Here is a 23,962-nt window from a genome sequence, read left to right as displayed (position 1 = left end):
AACAAAATTAAAACCAAACAAAACAAAAAAGATATCAAATCAAGGGAACAAAGAGGCTTGGCCTATTGTAATATTGACATAGGGTGGAAATCAGGAGAATTATCAGAAATTCAAGGTTAGCCTAGACTGAACAGCAAGTTCCAGGATCAGCTTATTGAAAGAGACATTTACAGTAAGTTTTGTCTGAAACATAAACTTGGCCTGATGAAAGAACCTGTCCATTGGGGAGGCAGGGAATGAGCCTAAACCAGCCCTGCAAGCCCCTCTGCACTGGTAAGGTATGGGCCCACGACAACACCTTTATATAGATACGCCTGATTCATTTAGCTAAAATAATCTCCTATCTAAATAAAAATTCAGCTGTGGACCAGAAGGGGGGTCACTAAAGCAATGCCACAGAATACTGTCCCTTCTGACTGTGCTCTCCTAAGCTCTCATCACCTTTGGGGGAAAGAAGAAAGAACCAGGCCAGGGATGGGGGTAGGAGGAGTCCAAGTTCGGGAGATAGCCAGGCATCCTTGTACAGGAGTTCTCTCCTGGGCAAGAATGCCTCCCAGCTTGGAGACTTTAGGAATAGACCACTTTAAAGGACTGCTACTATATGGGGTTCTCACGCAGAAAGGCAAAGAAAAGAGACATCATTCTATTCACCTGCTTTAGTAATTAAAAATAAGAAACATAGAGTGAAATAAATAAACACAAACAGTCCAAATGAATATTATTTTATACTATAAATAAGAAGTCTCTAAAGATTATTTTTTCATAAAGGTAAATAGTAGGGGGAAGAAAAAGGAGGACTAAATAGAAGAACAGAATAAAGAAAGAGACACAGACAGAAGACAGAGAAGGCAGATAGCAAGGGGAAAACACACTAGAAGGACAGCTATAAAGAAAAATCTCCATGTGAATTGTTCTATTAACCAATGGGAGGAGCTGACTTCTTTCCTCTCCCCATGGTTGTGTAAGCACAGCAGAGGTAACAGACTTCTCATCCTGTACAAGGCTACTTCTCTCCTCCCTACAAAGAGGTCACCTACACTGCATGGACAAGGGTGATACAATCTCCTCATCCATGTCATCCACGTCGTCGGTCATGATGAAGTGAGCAGGGTTAGGACGAGTGCTGCCCATCCAGCTGGGGTCTATGTTGAGGGCGGCCACCAAGGAGTGGATGCCAGGGTTGTTGACAATCTGGAAGCCACAGAGGATCTCAATCTGCTGCCACCGGTGCAGGCGCTCCCTCAGTGCTGCTGTCACCTCGCTCAGTGCTTGCCTGAAGAGGGATGAGAGAGACTGCAGGTGTGGGCCACGTGGAAGCCCAAGAAGAACAAGGTCACTCTTCAGAGGAACGCCTTGGGGTATAGGCTTGTATGAATAAACACACAATAAATTCATACATTTAAGAGCAAAGTGGGAGCCAAATCAGGGCTTGGACAGGAGAGCAGAGCTGTCACTCCACTGTGAGGAGATGGGATTGGGGTCAAGCTCTAAGGATGGTCATTGTGGAGCTGATACCTGGGACGACTTACTTAGCAGTTAAGATCTTATGGTCCACATCATCCAGGGAAGAGCTGTGGGCCACATGGAAGGTACCAAACAGCGTGTTTCTCTTCTTTTTGATTTTCTCAGCCTGCAAAGATGAAGCACCCAGCTTTAAGAGAGCATGATGCCACGGTTGGAAGAAATAAGGCCCTCCTGTAGCTGGGTCCCCATCCTCCTAACACACTCAAATTTCACAAGGAAAAGAAGAGAAAGAAAACGAGGAAAGTGAAGTAAGGCAAGGGGAGGAAGGAGGTGGACTAGAGGAAACTGGCTGAGAAGAGAGGGTTCCAGTGTCAGGAGGCCTTCTGTCCCCACGGCAGCTTAGAAAGCTGAGGACGCTTGCCCTCACCCCTCCTACTGGCTTTACCATGCCCAGAAGACCAGAGGGAGTACCCCAATACACAGTCCCTCCTCCAGAAACTAGAAACTGAAACAGAACCCACTGTCAATGTATCTCTTCACTCAAAGGGAGGGACAGGGTAATGCAGAGAAGAATGGGGGCCCAAAAAGAAGAGGGCAGGAAGCAGGGGAGAGGGCAAAGGAGGCCCACAGGAAAGCAGGCCTCACCCCCTCCTTGGCCACCAGCAGCTGCTTCTCGGCATTTTGCTTCTTGATGTTGTAGTACTGCACCTCCACCTCATGTGTCAGCTGCAGCCACTTCTGAAGGGCCTCAGGAGCATACCAGGAGCTGTGTGATTCCAGCTCCTTCTCTGCTTTCCTCAAGGCCTCCCGAACCTATGAGGACATAGAAGGTGGGTCTCACAATGTTAACTTAGAGAAACCAAATGCAAAAAGCATGTATACATAATGCCATTCTTTGTGCTGTTTTATTTTTGTTGTGCTAGAGACTGAGCCCAGAATCTTATGCATGATGGGAAAAGATTCTACCACCAAGCCACACTCCAATATATAATGCCATTTTTACAAAGTTGTTAAAAATTATGTGTGTATATTGGGGATGGGGTGGGGATATACACATGAGTATAGTACTCATGGAGGCCAGAAGAGGGTGTTGGATCCCTGGAAGCTGGAGTCACGGGCAGTTGTGAGATACCTAACATGGGTGCTGGGAACTGAGCTTGGGTCCTCTTGTAGGAGGATATTCTCTTAACTGCTAAGCCTTCTCTCCACCCCCACTGATATTTTTACAAAATTCAGAACCATACAAAACTAATCTAGTTTAGAGGTTATGACAATAGTTACTCTTGGAGTAAAATTTGACAAGAGCAAAAGGGAGCTTTCTGAGTGGTGCTTACACAGGCATATCCATATGTAAAAGCTTACCAGCTTGATACTTAGGATTTATTCACTTGATGTTAAAAACCTCAATGAAAAGGGGTAGGGGTAAAAGAATCACTTTTATCTCCTGATATCTGTCATTCTTTGGAAATGATGGTAAACATTTTTTATAGTTTTCCCACTACCCTTATTGGTAAGTCTAGAGGAAAGATTTGAACCATATTCAAAATGTTCACACATGAAGCTTTCTAGCCAGACCCTGGTCCGCTGCCCTTTACACATCTCTGAGGGATCCAGGACCTTACCTGCTCCAGCTCTTCCTCAGCATATTTTTGGCGGCTCCTCTCATTCTCAGTGCCCTCCCTCAGCTCCTTCAGCCGCTGAGCTTCCTGCTTGGCAAGGTTGATCTCATCACGCAGCTTCTTCTCCAGATGGACCTTCTCCACTTCCACTGTGCGGTGCTCCTCCTGGGCCTTGTGCAGCCTGGGGGTGGAGGTGGGGGGCAATGAGGAAAGCTAGAGGAGACCAGGCAAGGAGGTGCCAGCTAACATGCCACAAGTTGTGACAACAGGGAAGAAAATGAGAGCCACTAGCTCTCAGCATATAGCCCCTCTGCTGGCTGTGCAGATCTGAGCTAGTCAGGACCAACAGAAACCACAGTCATCAGCCCTAGTTCTTAGGTTGGCCATTGCTCTGCTGCTAATAAACAAGACCATGAAGCCAGGTTCACAAACATCTGAATACCTCCCCTAAAATATCTCACACGTTGAAATTATAACAACTACTAGTTTACAATGCAGTACACATTTGTCTGCCAAGCAGATAATAACACCAGCCTGGGACAAATGTAAATATGAAGAGGGGAAATAAAAGGCTAGAATTCAAATCTTTGTGATTTCAAAGTGCATAATTATTTTCCTATTTTGAGATATAAGGAAAGTTCAATAAATATAGAAAGCATTTAATGAAAGATAAAAGTGAGGCAATACCTAATGGTTCAAATTTAGGTGAGGTGGAGGTAGGAAGGAAGTTATGGAAGATGAGAAAAGAATTATTAACTCAACCTCTTAGACTCTTAGATGCCTGCTTCAAGCAGCATGCACTTGCATGTGTGTCTATGTGTGTGTGAGTACACATAGACACACACACGTACACAGAAACACAGACAAAGACACACAGAAATGCATGTTCAAGCAAGGGACTGAACTAAGTAGGTCTTAAGAGATTACCTGTTTCCTTTGGTCCTATGGACTTTCATAGTTGGTAAGATTTTAAGGAAATCAGTTACAATAAAACTCTATCCTTAGCCAGGTGATGGCGCACGGCTTTAATTCCAGCACTTGGGAGGCAGAGGCAGATGGACTTCTGTGAGTTCAAGACCAGCCTGGTTTATAGGTTGGATTCCAGGACAGCCAGGGATACACAAAGAAATCCTGTCTGGGGGAGGAGGCAAGGTGGAGGCGCTCATCACCTATTCCGAAGTTTACCAACAGTAGACTAATGGTTGTTAGAGTCTACAATAAAGAGATGACTACACAGTGTTGAGTGAGGCAAATGAAGGAGTAATCAACTGTGCCTGAAAGGAGTCAGGGAAGGGGATGGCTGGAGTAGATCTGTGCTGGCTAGTTATATACCAACTTGACACAGCTGGAGTCATCGGAAAGGAGGGAACCTCGATTGAGAAAATGCCTCCATAAGATCCAGCTGCAGGGCATTTTCTTAATTAGTGATTGATGGGGGAGGGCCCAGCCTTGTGGGTGGTGCCATCTCTGGGCTGGTGGTCCTGGGTCCTATAAGAAAGCAGGCTGAGCAAGCCATGATGAGCAAGTCAGTAATCAGCACCTGTCTATGGCCTCTGCATCAGCTACCTCCATGTTCCTGACCTGCTTGAGTTCCTGTCCTGACTCCCTTTGATGACGGACAGTGATGTGGAAGTGTAAGCTAAATAAACCCTTTCCTCCCAGGTTGCTTTTGGCCATGGTGTTTCATCACAGCAATAGTAACCCTAGCTAAGTAAGACAAGACCCAAGAGAAAAAGTTTACTAATTGCTCTGAAAATGAAAAGAACCGTGCTATTGTCTGGTCTTCTCAACTTAGCAGGAAGCACCAAGTTAGCTGGGAACTAGGATATGAGAATAATAAAAAAGAGGAGAAGAGACTAAGCAATCAAGTGTTGGGTTAGTCTGAGTGAGGTCCTCGGTTTGGTCCAAAGGAGGGGTGGGTAAGAACAGAGAGGGCAGGAAAGGTAAGAGAGGATGGAAAGGGGAAGTAAAAGGGAAAGGAAAGGGAAGACGGAAGAGGCCAGTGAAGTAGCTCAGCAGGGGAAGGTGCCTGCTGCCAAGTACAACAACCTAGACAATGCCAAGGCCCCACAGGGCAGAACGAGAACAGGCTCTGATGAGTTATCTCAACTCCAGACCCACACCATAGTGCCCCCCCCCCCACATAAGTAAGTAAATGTAAGAAACTATTTTTCAAAGAATGAGACTGGCCGTGGTGGTGCACACCTTTAATTCCAGCGTTCTGGAGGTGGAGGTGAGTGGATCTCTGTAAGTTCCAGACTAGCCAGGGCTACAGAGTGAGACACCGTCTAAAAGAAAGAAAGAAAAAGAAAAGAGAGGTAGGGTTTAGAATCGAGGTAGAGAAAAGTATAAGATAAGGCCAGATGTGGTGACACATGCTTGTAGTCGCATAAGAGGCAGAGGCAGGAGGATCAATGCACATTCAAGGCCAACCTGTTCTACATAGCAAGTTCCAGGCTACCCAGGGCTATACAGCAAGATTACCATCACTACCACCACTAAAAGTAGCAATAAGAAAGAGAAAAGATAGACTATAGAATAAAAGCCCCACCAAGGGACATGGTCTACTTAAAATGAAAACATCCAGGAATGGTGAAGAACATCTATAAATCCAACACTTGGAAGGTGGAGGCAGGAAGATAAGGAATTCAAAGTCAGCTTTGGCTATAAGAGAACATGTCTCAAAATCAACAAAGAAAAAAGATGATGAGAAGACAGATAAAGAATTCAAATCTTTTAAAAACACCAAGTCCAGGCTTGGCTGAGGCTGTAGCCCTGCTAAGAAGAAAACAGGTTACAAGCAGCTCTGCAGAAACAGCCCTTTGCTGCCTACTTTGCCCCAGAGATGGAGTTGATCATCCTTAGGATGGACACCAGATGGCGATATATGCACAGCTTAAAAAAAAAAAATTAGAGGCGCCATTTCCTTCCATCTCCTTTCCTGGCTGATGTCTACTGTCCCATGACCCAACTGCAAGAAACTGTACCACTAGTGATTCAACCCTTCACCAAAAGGCTCTTGTCTCCAAAATAGCCTTTTCTGAAAAGCCAGTATTACCACATCTTTTCTATATAAAACAAAGTGCCATTAAAGTAAAACAGACCTACTTGCATCTCCATTCTCTAATAGAGACAGATATCAATAAATATTATTGGGTACAGAAATGAGCAAATAAATGTACAATAAAGCACTGTCCTACTCCAAGGCAACCATCAATTGGCAATATAATGAAGAAAATTAATCAGCCTGAGTGAAAGTCCCTGGCTGTGGCTCTAACACTTTCGTGACTAGGAATACATTTCACCTGTTTCTTCATAGCAAAAAGGAAACAAAATTCCTGCCTGCCTCAGAGAATCGTTTTGAAACAGTGAGATTCTATGGAATGGACATGCAATGCCACATTTATTCACACCAAAGCTTCGTGATGGCAGGATGTCTATAGACAGAAGGGACAAAGTGGCGTGCAGGCTCTGTGCTCTCAGAGAGCACGTGTGTGTGTGTGCACAAGTCTAGAGGAGGGTGTCTGTCTCCTGCTGGTGCTACAGTGGTCATTAAGCTCCCTGGAGAGCAGGGAGGGCTCAGAGCTTAAGTTTTATCCCCAAACTTGGAATGTCTCTTGCTTAGATTCTTTTGTCTTTGGAATGAAAACAGTACATGTTTTTCAGACGAATGAAGTTTGGGAACTGTTCAGACAGCAGCAGTTAGCCTCTAGTTAGCAAGGATCCAAGAACAAGGGGCCCAGCAGAGAAATCAGGAATCGGCTTAGAAATCAAACTCCTCTTGCCCCCTGGAAGCCAAGTCCACAGACATGAGTCTGGTAATGCTGCTACAGAGTGTCAAAATTCCCAGCTCAGAGGTTAGAGAAATGGCTCAGTGGGTAAGAATACTGCTCTACCAGAGGAGCTGGGATGGTTCCAGGCACCCACAGGATGGCTCACAACTGGCTGTAACTCTAGTTCCATGGGATCTGATGCCGCCTTCTGGTGTCTCAGTTACCAGGAACATATGTGGTACACATACAGAAATGCAGGCAAAAGATTCATACACGTAAAATAAAAACAAATCTTAAAGTCTTTGTTCATTGCTGACATGTAACCTTTCCTAGCATTTATTTCCTCAAAACAGAGATAATAATAGTACCTAACAACTTCAAAGAGCTGTGATTATTAAAAGCAATAATACACTTTTAAAAATATGTGGCTCATGGGCCAGGTGTGGTGTATGCCTTTAGACTTATCACTTGAGAGGCTGAGGCAAGCAGATCTCTGAGTTCTAGACCATCCTGGTCTACACAGTGAGATCCAGGCCAGCCAAGGATACATTTAAAAAATAATAATAAATAAATTAAGTAAGTAAGTAAGTAAGTAAGTAAGTAAGTAAAAACCCACCCTAAACCAAAAAGAAATCTTGCTCATAAGAAAGCCTTTCCTCGCCCAGCCAAAGAAAATTGTGTCTGCTACTTTAAAGTAGTCTCAAGCATGGTAGTGCAGTTCTGCTATTCCAACACTTGGAAGGCTGAGGCAGGATCATCATGAATTCCAGGCCAGGCTTGGTTACACAGTGAGACCCTGTCATTAAAGACAAAAAACAACCAAAACACTAAAGAAGCCAAGTTGGTGGTGGAAACCTGTAATCCCAGCTTTTGGAAATCTGAGACAAGAGGACCGCTATGAGATCAAGGCAGCCTAGACCTGGACTACATATAGTAATATTATGTCTCAAAACACACATACATATCATGTACACACACACACAGTCAGCGAGAGAGCGAGAGCGAGAGCGAGAGCGAGAGCGAGAGCGAGAGCGAGAGCGAGCGAGAGAGCGAGCGAGAGAGAGAGAGAGAGAGATGGGAAACACAAACCAGGCTTCTTTCTTTCATGGGGACAGTTTGAGACTGGATCTCATAGCCAAGGCTGACCTGGAATTCCCTATGTAGTTGAGGATAGCTTTAAACTCCTGATTCACCTGCCTCCACCACCCAAAAGCTGGGATTACAGGCATATGCCCAGACATCAACTCTCTTCAGCCACTTCCTTCAGATTAATGATAAAGACTTCTGGAAAGGAACTCAGTCACAGAAATCAATACTTAAGGTATTTAGAGTATATGAGAAAGAACTAAGGGAATAGGATGAAAGTTTTTTTATGAGGTCACTTTATTTCTTTACCTCTTTCTTTATGAGATAGAGCCTTAATAGACCAGGATGACCTCAAATTTGCTATACAGTGAAAGATGACCTCGAACTTCTAATCCTCCTGCCTCCAAGCCCAGTTTTTTTTTTGTTTTTTTTTTTTTGTTGTTTTTTTTTTTGTTGTTGTTGTTTTGGTTTTTCGAGACAGGGTTTCTCTATGTAGCTTTGCGCCTTTCCTGGGACTCACTTTGTAGACCAGGCTGGCCTCGAACTCAAAGAGATCTGCCTGCCTCTGCCTTCTGAGTGCTGGGATTAAAGGTGTGCACCACCACCGCTTCAAAACATGAACCAGCATCAACACTGAGTATGTATATGTATGTCTGCGCATACACCAAATGGGAGCATGTGGAGATTAGAGAATTCGTTCTGTTCTTCCAACATGTGGGTTCTGGTGTTGAACTCAGCATGTTAAGCTTGACAGCAAGCACCTTTACCTACTGAACTACCTTGCCAGGCCCCTAAGTCCAGTTTTATGTGGTGTTTGGCACATGCTAGGCACGTACTCTTTCAACTGAGCTATATTCTCAGCCATTTTTGTTTCATTTTTGAAACAGTCTTATGTAGCCTAGTCTCAAACTTGCTAGTAGTCTATGAGAACCTTATGCTCTTGATCCTTCTGCTTCTACCTCCAAAAAGCTAGGGTTACAGACATGTGGCTTGTTTTATAGAAGCCAAGAGAAACAGTTAATGTTCATATTTGCATGAGAAAGGAAGCAATCAAGATGTAGGACAAGAAACAGAATGACCTATAACAAGCTCCCTGCCAGGGAAGCTCATAACCTCTGGCAGCTTTGCATTTCTCCTTTCAAGCTCAAAGAGAACAACGTTAGTTTTGTTTTTAAATAAAATCTCCTCTCAAGAAGAATAATGACCCAGGGCAACTGAACTGGATGGCAGGAAGCTAGGATCTCAGAACAGTTTTAGAGGATGGTATAGCCCTTACACCAATGTCAACAGGGTGTTAGGAGCTAAAGGGCTCACAAAGCAGGAGACTCCAAAGAGCTGGCAGTACCAGGGCTGGGTAAAGAAGCAAGACCTTACCTTTCCTGAAGGTCATGCAGACTCTGTTCAGCTCGGTGTAACCCTTCCAGATCCTTCATCATCTTCTTCATGTGCTCCTTAGAGTAACGGTTCTGAATATAGGCAAACCAGCAGCCACCCACGCCAATAACAATAGATACCACCAGCATGAAGTCCTTGAGATGATTATGCCGAGTCACTGTCAGGCAAGGGAGGGCATGGTGAGTCAGGGTACCCATTGCAGATCCACTGCAGCCCCTCTTCAAGGATTCCTCTTGTGAAAGACAGGCAGACCTTTCAACTCAGAAGGAATTGATTCTCTTAGGCACATATGCCACATAACTATCATGATAAAGCCTGTGCTTATCTCTCCACCAGCCAAGGCCTAGTTTGGATAGGATCATGGGCTGAGAATAATTTTGAAGGCTTATTAACTCATCCCTCCCTAGGATGCAGTGCAGAGAATAGTGCCTCCTCAGTACATCTCAACCATCTTTGGGATGTGTTAGGCCTAAGCAACCATGGGGGTTCTATGGAATGACAGACAAATTAGCATACCCTATTTCCATGCAAGGGAGGGGAATTACTAGGTCCAGGAGGGCAGCCATAGGTGTTGACTATAGGCTCTCTGAGAGAAAACTGAAGATCCTTTACTGCATTGGTTCTCAACCTGTGGGTCACAACCCCTTTGAGTCACTTGGATATCCTGCATATCAGGTATTTATATTATGATTTATAGCAGTAGCAAAATCACAGTTACGAAATAGAAATGGTTGGGGGTCAGCACACCATGAGGAAGTGTCTTAAGGGTTGCAGCATTAGAAGGTTGAGAAGCACTACTCTAATGGTTACTCTAGCCTCCAGTGAATCCTGTCCTTCCAGCCATACTCAGGCCTTCATTCTTTTGTCTTCAGTATAGTAAGGTATTTACTCAGCACAGGAGTTGCTTTTCTTCCTGGAATATACTTGCTTCCTCCACAGCCTTTACTAAGAGCCTTGGATATTCTTTGTCTTCCCTGATTGTTAAGAACTGATCTTGGTTTGTTGGGATTCCTCAATGCCAACCTCACCACATACACACTTTGGTACTAGTGCTTAAACCTCAGGAATACTAAGCAAGTAATCTATCTCTGGGCCATACCACCAGCCCTTTTTACTTTTATTTTGAAGCAGAATCTCACTAATTTGTTTAGTCTGAGGTAAACTTGCAGTCCTGTCTGTTCAGTTGGAACCTCCAGCTCACCCCATTCCTGTTTCTCTCTCTCCAAACCCCACCCTCTCAGAGAATCACCATAAAGAAAAGGCGCCAAAAAGCCCAGTTACACATTCCTGGTGACGATTGCAACTCCCTCCCCTGTTGCTGCCAGAAGCCCAAGTCCCTGCACGAGCATTCCAGCTTTTGACCATACTTGGGCACAAACCCAGCTTGTGGCAGACACGTCATCACCCCTTGCCTACAGGTTATCTAATCTCCCTGCTTTCGTTTGGGCGGGTGGCTTCCCCAACCTCCATCTCTGGGAATGGAGAACCCGCCCAGGAGTTGCTTTGCTCAAATAAACCTATTGTTATACTTTTTCTTTTTTGGGGGGAGGGGATTTTGAGACAGGGTTTCTCTGTGTAGCTTTGCTCCTTTCCTGGGACTCACTTGGTAGCCCAGGCTGGGCTCGAACTCACAGAGATCCACCTGCCTCTGCCTCCCAAGTGCTGGGATTACAGGCGTTCGCCACCACCGCCCGGCTGTTATACTTTTTCAATTCAGCTTGATCTGACTTACTGTGTTGACAGAGAAACCTATTATCCAGATACAGAAAACCTATTACTCCCAAGTAGCTAGGATTACATATCTGCACCACCAAGCCAAACTCCTTTTGCATTCTTTTTTTTTTAATTACATTTATTTGTTTATTATTTATTTATTTAAATGTGGGTAGGGTGGAGGTTGCATGCACATGTGGGGTCAGAGGGGGTCAGTTCTCTCCTTCTATCATGTAGGTCCTATGGAACTTGGATCATCAGGCTTAGTAGCAAGCATATTTATCTCCTGAAACATGTCCATTCCTCTTACATTTTTTAATTATATGTGTATGTATGTATGTGTATATGCAGGTGCCCACTGAGGTAAGAGGTATTGAATCCTCTGGAGCCAGAGTTATAGGCAGTTGTGAGGTACCTGACATGTATGTTGGGAATCAAACTCAGGTCCTCTTCAAGAGCAGTATGCATTCTTAACCACTAAACCATCTCTCCAGCTCCCATTCCTCCTTCATGCTCTTTTTTTTTGGGGGGGGGTTGTTGTTGTTGTTGTTTGTTTTTTCTTCTTCTTCTTCTTCTTCTTCTTCTTCTTCTTCTTCTTCTTCTTCTTCTTCTTCTTCTTTTTTTTTTTTCCTAAGACAGGGTTTCTTTGTGTAGCCCTGGCTGTCCTGGAATTCACTCTGTAGACAAGGCTGGCCTCACAGAGATCCTTCCCAAGTGCTGGGATTAAAGGTGTGTGCCACCATTGGCTGGTCCCCTTATGTTCTTAACAAATGTCTAAAAATGTCTTGCTCACATGAGACTATTAGGTAAGTATTTTTTCCTTTTAGCGCTCCTAACCCATATAGACTGGGTCTACCAATTTCACTCAATCTGGCCTCAAACTTATAGCAATCCTCCTGCCTCAACCTCAAGAGTGCTGGGAACTGTAGGAATGAGCAGAGGTTCTCTAGGGTATATGTGACTTCTGTCTCCCACGTGCTGAGATTAAAGATACATGCCACCATGCCCAGCTATTCTTTATTCTCTTGAAAAAGTACAATATATCTTTTCTTCCTTTTGTTGCTTAGGTTTAAAAAAAGGGGGGGGGTGCTAGAGAGATGGAACAGTATTTAAGAGCACTGGCTGCTTTTGCAGAGCACTGGGGTTCAATTCCTAGCACCCATGTGGCAGCTCACAACCACCTATAACTCCAGTTCTACGGGATCCAATGTCCTCTTCTGGCCTCTGTGCGTACCTACAATCATGTGGTGTACATATATACATTCAGGCCCACACATACATATAAGACAATTTTTTTCTAAGTAGTATCTTGAGATAAAATTCATATAATACAAATGAAGTGTTTTAAAATGAACAATTCAGGGGCAAACAGTATATTCCCAGTATATGTTAACACCAACTCTACCTAGCTCCAAAGCAATTCTATCCTTCTAAAGTAAAACTTATTGCTCATAAATAAATAAGAGAGGGCTGAGTGTGGTGTTATATATCTTTAATCCAGTACTCAAGAGGAAGAGGCAGGTGGATCTGGGAGTTTAAGGCAAGCCTGATAAACATAGCAACCTCCAGGACAGCCAAGGCTACATAGTGAAATCCAGTCTCTTTGTAGGAGGAGGAAATGGGAAAGAGACAGCAGCAGCAGAGGCAGCAGGAAGAGAAGGTGGAGGAGGAAGAGAGCTGGGAATGTATGTAGCTCAATGGAAGAACACTGCCTAGCATATGAAAAAACCTGGGTTCAATGCCCAGTGCCAAAATCATTATTATCATAATCATCATCATCATCAACATCATCATCATTATTTCTCAGCTGGACAGCCTAGACAATAGAATGATTTCAAGGTCAGTCTAGGAAACTTAGTGAGACTCTATCTCAAAATAAATTATGAAATGAGGTAGGGACATAGCTTAGTAAGGTACCTATCTAGCATGCGAAAGACCCCGTTTGATCTCCAGTGCTAAGAAGGAAAGAAAAAGCTGTAATCCCCTTGGGAAGCTGAGGCAGGAGAGAGCTGTCAAGAATCCAAGACCAGCCTGAGCTGATCCTTGTGTGGAAGGGAGTGGAGGAGTTGGAGTCCTTGCTTACATCTGCAATCCCCAAACTCAACTGCAATCCCCAAACTCAAGAGACTCAGGAAGGAGGATTATCACAAACTCAAGGCCAGCCTAGACTTCAGAGTGAGACCCTGCCTCAAAAAAATTTTTCCCCATCCAATAAATATTTTCTTCTCATTCTCTCCTCTTTCCAGTTCCTGCCCGCCACCAATATGTATTTTGACTCTAGGATGTGTCTATGGATTTATTTATTCTGGATGTTACATATAATGGAAACAATGTAACCTTCTGTAACTAACTTCTTTTATTTAGTATAATAGTTATTTAATTTAATTAACTTATTTATTTTAGGTATCTGCTGTGTGTATCAGCACTTCTATCTCATGACTGCAAACACTCCATTGCACGTATACAATACAATTTTGTTTATCCATTCATGAGCATTCAGGATATTTTCCTATTTGGCCTTAGATGTATGGTGTTATGAACATGTATATACATGTACTTGTTTGAGTACCTGTTTCAATTTTTTGGTTATATACTTATGCATGTAATTGCTGGGTTGTGGTAACTCTTACGTTTAATTTTTGATGAACCACCAGACTGTTTTCCATAGTAACTGCATCATTTTATATTATCATCAGCAAAGTTGAAGAGTTGCAAGTTTTCATGTCTCACTTTCCATTTCTTGGAAACTATGATTAAGGGCTGGAAAGATGGCTCAGCAGTTAAAAGCACTTGCTGTGCAATCAGGAGGGCCAGAGTTTGGATCACAGCATCCACATAACAAGGTAGGCATCCCACAAACACCAGTAACTACAACTCTGAAAGATCCAAGACCCTCTTCTGGCAACTGCATGAGCATACCAGTGAACATGTGTAAACACACACACACACACACACACACACACACACACACACACACACACAAGATAAATAAATAAGCCAACAATCTAACAAATTTTTTAAAGTCTAAAAAGAAACCAAAAAGTCCAAACTTTTTTTTCTTTTATAGACAGGGTTTCATTGTATAGATTGGCTGGCCTGGAACCTGGTAAGTACACTTCACTGGCCTCAAACTCAGAGATCTGCCTACCTCTGCCTCCTGAGTGCTAGGATTAAAGGTGTGCACCACCACACCCAGCTGAAATTACTATTATTGCTATTGTTATAGCTATGCTACTGTAGATGGTATAAAATAGTCTTAGTTTATCTCAGGAGCCGTTTTCTGACCTCTGCGCACCTTTACTTTTAATCACACTCAATATATAAGCTGTATGGAATGTGCCTAGGAAAAATGTCCATGTTACAGTACCAGTTTTCCCTCCCCCATTAAGGCCCCTGCTGCTGACTCTGATCATCTGGACCTAGCACCACGGAGCCAGGATTCTGGTCCATATGTTAGTTGATTTTATCATCTAGACTATTTGCTTGCTTCACTCTGTAGTTTCTTCCTTTTGCTTTTATGAAGCAGATTTGAAGTTTAATAAACATATTTTAATATAGACTTCAGCACAATTGTTAAGAAAAAGGCTCTCAGAAAAAAAAAGTAAAACACACCCAAGAACAGAGTTGTGGGCTTTTCAAAGAAGAGTTACAGCAAATAAGACATGCCCAAGTGTGGTTACAGGCCCTCAAGGGAGATCTGCTTTTAGTTTCTTTCCCACACACCCCAATCCTCACATACATAGGATTTCACTATACAGCCCAGATGGGCAACTACCCATAATTCTCCTGGTCAGCCTCCTGTACAAGATTGGAGATGGACACCTCCATGCCCTGACAGAAATTTTGGTCACTTTTGTTCTCTCTTGGCTCCATTCAAATAAGAAAAGGATGGCAAGGCTAACTATGCTCACCAATCAAAACTCCAGAGGCTGAACTATTTAATAAGTGTCTGTTGCTACATCAAAAGCCCACTTAGTCTTTCCTAGCTACCCATGTACACAGTTTTCAGCAATCAGTCCCTTCCCTCTGTAAAACCCAGTGATGGAAGCCGGGTGGTGGTGGTGCATGTCTTTAATCCCAGCACTCGGGAGGCAGAGCCAAGTGGATCTCTGTGAGTTCGAGGCCAACCTGGGCTACAGAGTGAGTTCCAGGACAGGCTCCAAAGCTACACAGAGAAACCCTGTCTTGAAAAACAAAAACAAAAACAAAAAAAACAAACAAACAAAAAAAACAAAACCAGTGATTGCAGCTTACAGCTACGTGACACTCAGTCTTTATGTGTTACTTGTTTTAGCCTCCAAATCTTCTTTAGGTTGTTTCCTTCATCTACAATGTCTTCTCTTGGAAAATCCACAAAATAAAGCTTGGCTCCCTCTGAAAGACAGAGATCAGGTGCCACCTCTCCCAAATAATGTTGTCCCTAGTCTGGAACACACAAGAAAGAGTACTAATAGAGAACACTGGTTTTAGTTTGGCTGTGCAGAGGTCAAACCTAGGGCCTCATGAGTGCAAGGTGAGCATTCTATCACTTGAGCCCGGAATGAGCATAGCATCCTACTAGGACAGACTATGATTGATTCATCTTCCTACAGGATCCAGCACAGCACTAGAAAAAAAGTAAATCTTTCCTTAAAATATTTAATAAATGAGTAGATTAAACACTTAAACAGAGTTAGACTTAAACAAGAATGTTTCATATTTCAACACCAGTGGAATAGTGAAGGTGCTGTCTTGTAGGAGTGCCTAAGAGATTCAGGATTTCAGCCTAGCCACTCTCAATGGTTTGGGGTTTCCATGGCACAGCAGTAGACCTCGACACAAGACTCACAGAGAGGGGGCTGGAGATATGGCTCAGGGGATAGGAAGACTGGTTGTTCTTCCAGAGGACCTGGGTTCTGTTTCCAGCACCCACATGGCAGCTAACAACTGTCTGTAACTCCAGTTCCAAGAGATCTGACACCTTCACACCAGTGTACCTAAAATAAAGTTAAATAAATTATTTTTTTAAAAAAGACTCACAGAGAGGAGGCCCAAAGAGCACTGTGTCCAGGGCCTTCAGCTGTAGCTTTTGCCTGTGGCTCCGATCTGTCATCTTCAGTACAGTCCCTGTCATGGTGGTGTTGGTTACAGCTAGCCTGTTAAGGGAAAGAATAGGGGTCAGGTCTGGGACAGCAAAAAATACCCTGGAAGGATTACCTATCTGCTCCAAGAACACATTCAGCTTTTGATGATTGCTCTCCTCTGCACTCTAGAACACAGAATCTCAACAAGTGAGGTGGTTTGTTTGTTTGTTTAGTTGGTCGTTGTTGTTGTTGTTAATGTGTATAAGTATTTTACCTATGTGCATGTCTGCACACCAGATGCAGGCAGTACCCACAGAGGCCAGAAGAGGGCATTCGATGCCCTGGAACTGGAGTTACAAATGGCTGGGTCACCAAGTGGGTGCTGGCAATTGAACCCAGGTCCTCTGGAAAAGCAGCCAGTCTTCTTACTGCTGAGCCATCTTTCCAGCACCAATAAGTTGTCTCTTAATGGAGAATTTACCAAGAATTTGATCACCCTCCAGACCTACAATCTCCTAAGTGCTCTACCCTCTAAGGACTAACAATCTGTGGCAATTCCCATATTTATTACATATTTTTATACTTCTTATTTCTACTTTTTCTTGTTGTTGTTTTATATATGTATGATGTGTATATGAGTGTGGGCATGCGTGTGCCACAGTGTACATGTAGACGTTTAAGAATAACTTTGAGGAGTTGATTATCTCCTTCCACATTGTTGTAGGGGGATTTCTCTTACTTCTCCCATGAGATGTCATCCAGGCTAACTAGTCCATGAGCTTCCAAGAAATTGTCCTGTCTCCACCTCCCATTTCACTGTGAAGTGCTGGGATTACAGATAAGCACCACCACACCTTGCTTTTTTTTTTTTTAAGGTTCTGGGCCTCAAACAGATCAGGCTTATACAGCAGGAATTTTACTAGCTGAGCATCTCACCAGTGATTTCTCTTGTGCTTCTGCTTCCAGAGATTATCTGGATTATTATATAGTAGTCCCTACCTCTCATCACATGAAAATGTACTCTCTTATCCAGGCCAGGTCAAAACATCATGTTCAAATGACTCACTGGTTCTTGGGCCTTCTAACCCACACTTATGAACAAATCTGAGTTAGTCCTATTAGTAAGTATCTGAGTAATTGCAATACAGTTTACTACTAATAAGACTAATGTAGTTTTTATGACCTTTAACCACACTAACAATAAGACTTTGCTATTAAAAAAAAAAAAGAAGAAGATAAAGCCAGGCAGTGGTGGTGCATGCCTGTAATCCCAGGACTCGGGAGGCAGAGGCAGGAGGATCTCTTTGAGTTCGAGGCTAGCCTGGTCTACAAAGCAAGTTCCAGGACCAAAAAACCAAAAAAAAAAAAAAAAAAAAAAGAAGAGAGAGAGAGAGAGAGAGATAATAAAATGACTAAAGAAAATTGACTTCAGCTTTTTTCTGTTGAAACACAGAAGGTATAGAAGAAAAGTAGTATAAGACAAAAAGATGGAAGCCACGTGCTTGGTCCCATAAAGGCATATTTAATACTATACTATGCTGTACCATTGGTTATCTTTTCTGATACACAGCTTTACTTCCTCAGCTAGAAGAAAAGCTTCTGACATCACAGTGTGTGGTTTCTACTTCTGTCTGACCATGAAGGAGTAGCAGCTACTTCCTCCTCTGAACTTAGAAGGCGATCAAGGGTACCTACAAGAGAGGTAATGAGGAGATCTGGCTTCTGGTCCTAAGAATTCTCACTTGTTTGATTATAAGCTGCTTGGTGCCTCCCCTAAGACCTCAATTTCCTTTTGTGTACATTTTTATTTTATTTATGTCACAAGGTCTCTATGCATCCCTGGCTGTCCTGGAACTCATTATGTCACCCAGGCTGGCCTCCAAACTCACAAAGATCCATCTGCTTCTGCCTCTTAGAGTATTAGGGTTAAAGATGTGCATAACAACACCTGGTCTTCTGTGTAATTTATGTAAAATGGGGTGCTTTCTGAAAGCCTGGGGGTTCTTAAACTCCTCTTAAGGTCATTTTCACATTTCACAAAATGGATTTTGTGTTATCACCATATTTCCTACAAGCTAATTCTCAGTGACACTAATGAGCTATCTACTTTTAAGTAATGAGAAGGAAAAAGGAGCCAGTATTTACTAACACTGCCTAATAGTGTTCTGGTGTTTTACATGTAACACCTCATTGAGCATTGAGTCCTCACAAAAGACTTAATAAATAAATCAATTCTCTTTTAAATAAGTTTTCTTTTTCTACCTACCTACCTACCTACCTACCTACCTACCTACCTATCTATCTGTTTTGTGTGGGGGAGAGGCCATGTTATATGGTGCATGTGTGGAGATCAGAGAACAACTTGTAGAAGTCAGTTTTCCCCTTCCATCATGTGGTCCCAGGGATTGAACCCAAGTCATAAGGCTTAGAGGCAAGTACTTTACCCACTGAGCATGTACGAAGCACCCATTAAATAGAAGCCATTAGTATGATTCCCAGGAGTGATAACAATTATCACGCAGGAGAACAGATACAAAGTGGCCTTCATGCTTTATAGCAAAACACAGTAGAGATGAGGAGAGCAGCTGTCTACAGACTCTGTTGAGGGTGAGGCATTACTGAACTGCCCACAGTAACCTTAAGGTAGACCCACTCCCAGCCTGTCCCCTACTCCCTGAAGAGAAAAATCCAGCCCAATTCCTAACCTTGGCATGGCATGGCCAGTAAGCTGCAGCTTCCGGAAGGTCTCCTCATACTGAGGCAGCTCCACATACGTAATCAGCCACTGTATCACTTCATCCACAGTCCAGTTGTACACTGTGGAAAGACAAGAAAAAACATTACTCCAAAATTATCCGTTTCCTTTTGAGTATGAAAGATGACAGCATTGAAGGAATTTATGACACTCTGAAGCAGTGTGTCTTGACTTACACTTGCTGTTGTGGTCACACTGACCTTAACACTTACCATGTTTGTGTGCTTAACATTCCCTTGCCCATAACATATGTCCATAAGTCTGAAAGGAGTAGGCACTACATGAATCTACTTGTATGAAACTCTAATACAATAAAACTATCAATGGTTGGTTTCAGCCAGAACTGACCAGGATTGAGTAAAAAGCAATGTTTTGAGGGGAAAGAAACATTCTGAATCTTGATTATATAAATGACAAAATTCACCAAACTTTATATTTAAATAAATATACTAGATAGCATAGTGCCTCATGCCCATAAATCCAGCATACAGGAAGCTGAGGCAAGATGATAGTCCTGAGTTTCAAGGCAGTCTGGGCTAGATAGTGAGTATGAAGCCTGTCTAGACTACATAGATAGACCCTATCTCAAACAAACAAAACAAAATAAAATACCTCCATCCCCTTTATGTCTCCATAAACTTAATTTAAAAATATTTTTAAACTTGAGCATGGTGGAACACACCTATAATCCTAGCATTTGGGGATATGGAGACAGAAAGATCATGAATTCCAGACCAACCTTAGCTACATAGTGAGTTTGAGGCTATCTATCTAAAACAAAACAAAATAACATGTATTTTTAGATAAGGACTCACATATCCCAGGTTGGCCTTGAAATCAATATGTAGCTGAGGATGACTGTGAACTTCTGATCCTCTTCCTTGACTTCTCAAATGCTAGGATTTCAGCTCAGTACAACCACACCCAGTTTATTTGGTGTTGGGGGTCAATCTCAGTACCATGTGTATACTCCACTAACTGAGCTACATCCTAGGTCCACATTTTAAGTTATAAATATTATGAGGACTGAGAACCATCCATCCAATTTGACCAAATTTTTATGATGGCCCACAAAATGCCAAGATTTCTAGAAGTTTGTTTCCAGTCAAAAAATTTAATAGCATCAAGTAAAGCATGGATTAAAGAAATGGAGGAAGGAGGAAGGACTAAAGAGATGGCTTCTCTTCTTGCAGAAGACCCAGATTCAATTCCCAGCACCCACACGGCAGTTCACAACTGTCCATAGCTCCAGTTCTAGGATGTACAAGATACACAGATGTACATGTGAACAAAATAGTCATTGAAATAAAATAAATCTAAGGGCTGGAGAGATGGCTCATCAGTTAAGAGCACTGGTAGCTCTTCTAGAGGTCCTGAGTTCAATTCCCAGCAACCACATGGGTTCACGACCATCTCTAGTGGGATCTGATGCCCTCTTCTGGCATAAAGGTGTACCTGCAGATTGAGCACTCATACATAAAATAAATGAAATAAAATAAATCTAAAAAAAAATTTTTTAAAGAAATGGATGAAATATTATAAAGTTCATAACTGCCCAAGATGTTCAGGGTCAGGTTTGGTGAGGAGGCTGGGGTATGGCTCAGTAGCAAAATATCTCCTTAACAGATAAAAGCCCAGGGTTCAATCCGTCTATATAAGAAAATAAAACAAAAGATAGTAGGAGTTTATCTAAAATAATTCATAGGTATAGGAGTGGAAGGCACTTAATATAAAGCCAGAGAAAACGCAAAATCTGATTTTTCTAGAATACAAAACTATTAAGACAGTTATGATAGCTTGAAATCCCAATACTCTGGAAAGCTGAGGTAGAATTACTTCAATAACGCCAGTCAGGACTACCTGGCATAGTAGATACCTGTAATCCCAGCACTGAGGATGTAGAAGCAAAGAGGATGAGGAATTTAAGGTCATCACTGGCCAACCTGGGCTACTTGAGACTCTGCCTTAAAACACCAAAATAAATAAACTTCTAAAATAGAGTACAGAATTATGGGACACTGTGGCAGAAGAAAGTTGAAGCCATGTCATGAACAGTCTTGGCTGTCATGCTCTGTATGACAGGTTGCTCTGGTCAGCTAAGTGAGGTCTAGCCTTTTTCAAGAGAGGAAGTATTAACTTTTCCACTTCTTACATCTATTTTGCACCTGATAAGAACAAATTGGGTACTTTATACTGTTCTCCTATTTAAAGCTTCTATACAGAATTGCACTGCAAGGGGCAGCCAGCAGACACCAATGGCTAATTTTTTTTTTTGAGCTGAGAATCGAACCCAGAGCCTTGCGCTTGCTAGGCAAACAATCTACCACTGAGCTAAATCCCCAAACCTAATTAAAATTTCTTAAAACCATGTTAATAATTCAATTCTTCAGTGGTACTAGCCATCTCTGAAATGTCCAACAGCTACTAGTGATTAGTGGCTACCATGCTAGACATCATAAATGGTACATTTCCTGTAATGTAGTAAGTTCTGTTGCACAACACTGGTCAAGATAGTTTACTATAAATAAGTTTCAATTCTATATATATTTTATTTTCAATATGTAAAAGTAAAAACAGGGGTGCGATATGGCTCAGCAGGTAAAGCACCTGCCACACAAACGTGAGGACTTGAGTTGGGATCCCCAGAACCCACATAAATGGCAGGTGGGCATTGTGACCCATTGTAATCCTAGCACCTGGAAGGCAGAGACAAGGAAAAGCTGGCTAGTGAATCAGTGAACTCTGAATTTAAGTGAGAGACTTTAACTCAATACATAAAGAGGAGAGGATTAAGGAGGGCATCCAATGTCAATATCTGCTCTCCACACACATGTGAATACATGTACATGCACCCCCACATACCCATGTGTGATGGCTAGTTTTAGGTTAACTTTACAGAAGCTAGAGTCATTTAGGAAGAGGAATCCTCACCTGAGAAAATGTCTCCAACAGAATGGCCTGTGGGGTATTTATTTGATTAGTGATAGATGTGAGAGGGCCTAACTCACTGTGAGTTGTAAAAAAGCAGAATGGGCAAGCCATGAGGAACATGCCAGCAAACAGTGTTAAGCAATGTTCCTCCACAACTTCTGCTTTAGTTCCTTCTTCCCTCCAGGTTCCTGCCTTGAGTTCCTACCCTAACTTCCTTTTTTGATGAACTATAAACATAAGCTGAAATAAAACCTTTCCTCCCATGGCATTTTATCACAGCAACAGAAACCAAAAGACATGTGTGACCACACACATTTAAAAACACAAATACACATGACATGCACACACACACACACACACACACACACACACACACAGAGAGAGAGAGAGAGAGAGAGAGAGAGAGAGAGAGAGAGAGAGAGAGAGAAGCAAAAAAAGCATAGTTTGGCTTCTCTAGATATAAATACAGGACCTCAACTTCAGTGACATACACACACACACTGTTTGTTTGTTTGTTTGTTTGTTTGTTTGTTTGTTTGAGACAGGGTTTCTCTGTGTAGCCCTGTCTGTCCTGGAACTCACTTTGTAGACCAGGCTGGCCTCAAACTCACAGAGATCCACCTGCCTCTGTCTCTCAAGTGCTGGGTTTAAAGGTGTGTGACACCACTACCTGGCTGCCACCTCTGCTTTATAAAGAGACCCTATCTTTAAAACAAGCAAACAAAAAAATCAGATATTCCTCTGACAGAAGGCATAACCATACCTATGGTTGTTTTCTATCAATCTCACATAAACGACAGAGCTTGGCAATTTGGAATATGTCTCTTCATTCTCCTGCTTCCACTAAAATATGACTACAAAGAAGACAACCAGAATGAACAAAACAAAGTTGAAGGCAAGACTGATTCTATCTCAATGCCCTCAGAAGATGCTGGAGCTCAGGATAAAAGCTCCGAATGCTGAGTGGTTTTGAGAGTAGCTTAGATTATCAGCAGAGACACAGGAGGTGAGAGGAAAAGGTGTCAGGAGAAATGAGGTAGGTATATTGGATGTGCTCCAAGACTGCTCCTAGAAGACAAAATGACACAGACTTACTCAAAGGTTGTCTAGTTACTGCTGGTTAAATGTTTGGTTCCCAGTTGAGAATACATTGGGAAAAAAGAAAAATTAATTTCCAAGAGATACATTCAAACCCCAAGGTTTGAAAAGGATAATGGAGTTGGTATTAAGAAAAACACTGAGGAAAGTATAATGAATTAGCTATCATTACTGAAAATGAAAATATATCCTAACCCATTACCAATGTAGTCATTTACTATGGTCTGGAAGGTCTGGTAATGAAGGGATAAGAGAGTGATACACATGAGGCAGACAGACAAGTGCCAGCCTGTAAAGTACAGAAAACAACACAGTCCTGTAATTGTGCCAAGGGATCTTGGCCTCATCCAACACAAAGAAGCCTTTCTGCTTGGCATGTAGAGTAGAAGGAAGGCACCATTTTTGTTGGTAGAAAAGCCTGAGGCCAGCGGTGCTTCAAGGGCCTTTTGTCTACTAAGAAGACGCCTTAACACAAGCCTGGGCATAGATTCTTGGCATGTTTTAATCAGCACCCTCTACAGACATGGAGACAAGCAAGAGTCACTCTAGACCAGTGGTTCTCCACCTTGAATCAGTGACATTTTGATGGGGTTATCTTTGTTGTAGGGACTGTGCTCTGCATTACTGCAGGACATTTGACAATATCTCTGGCATGTACCCACTCCATGCCATCAGCATGCTGCTGTCTGTTACAATAAGAATATCTATCTTCAGATACTGCTAAATTTGTCCCTGAAAACGCAAAACTGCTCCCAACTGAGAACCACTACTCTAAACACTGTACTGAGGCAGAGGTTCTCTAAGAGGGTCACTGTACCCCAAGGATGGCTTCTGACCAATCACTCCCTATCCAGCTAAGCTACAGAGAAAAGAGATAATGTTTTCAGCATCATGCCAAATCTCAAAGCAATGTTTTGTTTGTTTGCTTATAGCTCTATGTATTATTCAGTTACCCGGGCAGCAGCCCCATCTAGGCAGGACTTGCCAGCATGTTGCCATTCACTGAAAGCACTGCAACATGAACAACATAAGCCATAACAAGTTGCATCCTACATGTTATCTGTA

At 42.6% G+C, this 23,962-nt stretch overlaps 1 protein-coding gene across 4 annotated transcripts in view; it reads right to left on the bottom strand.

Annotated features, from left to right (window-relative positions):
• Nucleotides 1-23,962, bottom strand: part of Stim1 (stromal interaction molecule 1) — a 177,306-nt gene that overhangs the window by 9,062 nt on the left and 144,282 nt on the right. For all 4 annotated transcript variants that reach the window (XM_036187712.1, XM_036187694.1, XM_036187723.1 and 1 more), the window contains exons 4-10: nucleotides 18,819-18,930; nucleotides 16,070-16,185; nucleotides 9,317-9,494; nucleotides 3,087-3,264; nucleotides 2,110-2,277; nucleotides 1,530-1,630; nucleotides 1,038-1,273 (exon numbers count right to left, since the gene is read on the bottom strand). In XM_036187712.1, coding sequence (XP_036043605.1) covers nucleotides 1,038-1,273; nucleotides 1,530-1,630; nucleotides 2,110-2,277; nucleotides 3,087-3,264; nucleotides 9,317-9,494; nucleotides 16,070-16,185; nucleotides 18,819-18,930 — 1,089 coding nt within the window. The remainder of the gene's footprint in view (nucleotides 1-1,037; nucleotides 1,274-1,529; nucleotides 1,631-2,109; nucleotides 2,278-3,086; nucleotides 3,265-9,316; nucleotides 9,495-16,069; nucleotides 16,186-18,818; nucleotides 18,931-23,962) is intronic.

Source organism: Onychomys torridus, chromosome 1 (genome assembly GCF_903995425.1).
Source record: "Onychomys torridus chromosome 1, mOncTor1.1, whole genome shotgun sequence".
In the NCBI taxonomy this organism is placed as follows: domain Eukaryota; kingdom Metazoa; phylum Chordata; class Mammalia; order Rodentia; family Cricetidae; genus Onychomys; species Onychomys torridus.
The sequence above is the reverse complement of the archived record's forward strand: the minus strand, read 5'-3'. Positions and strand labels throughout refer to the sequence as shown.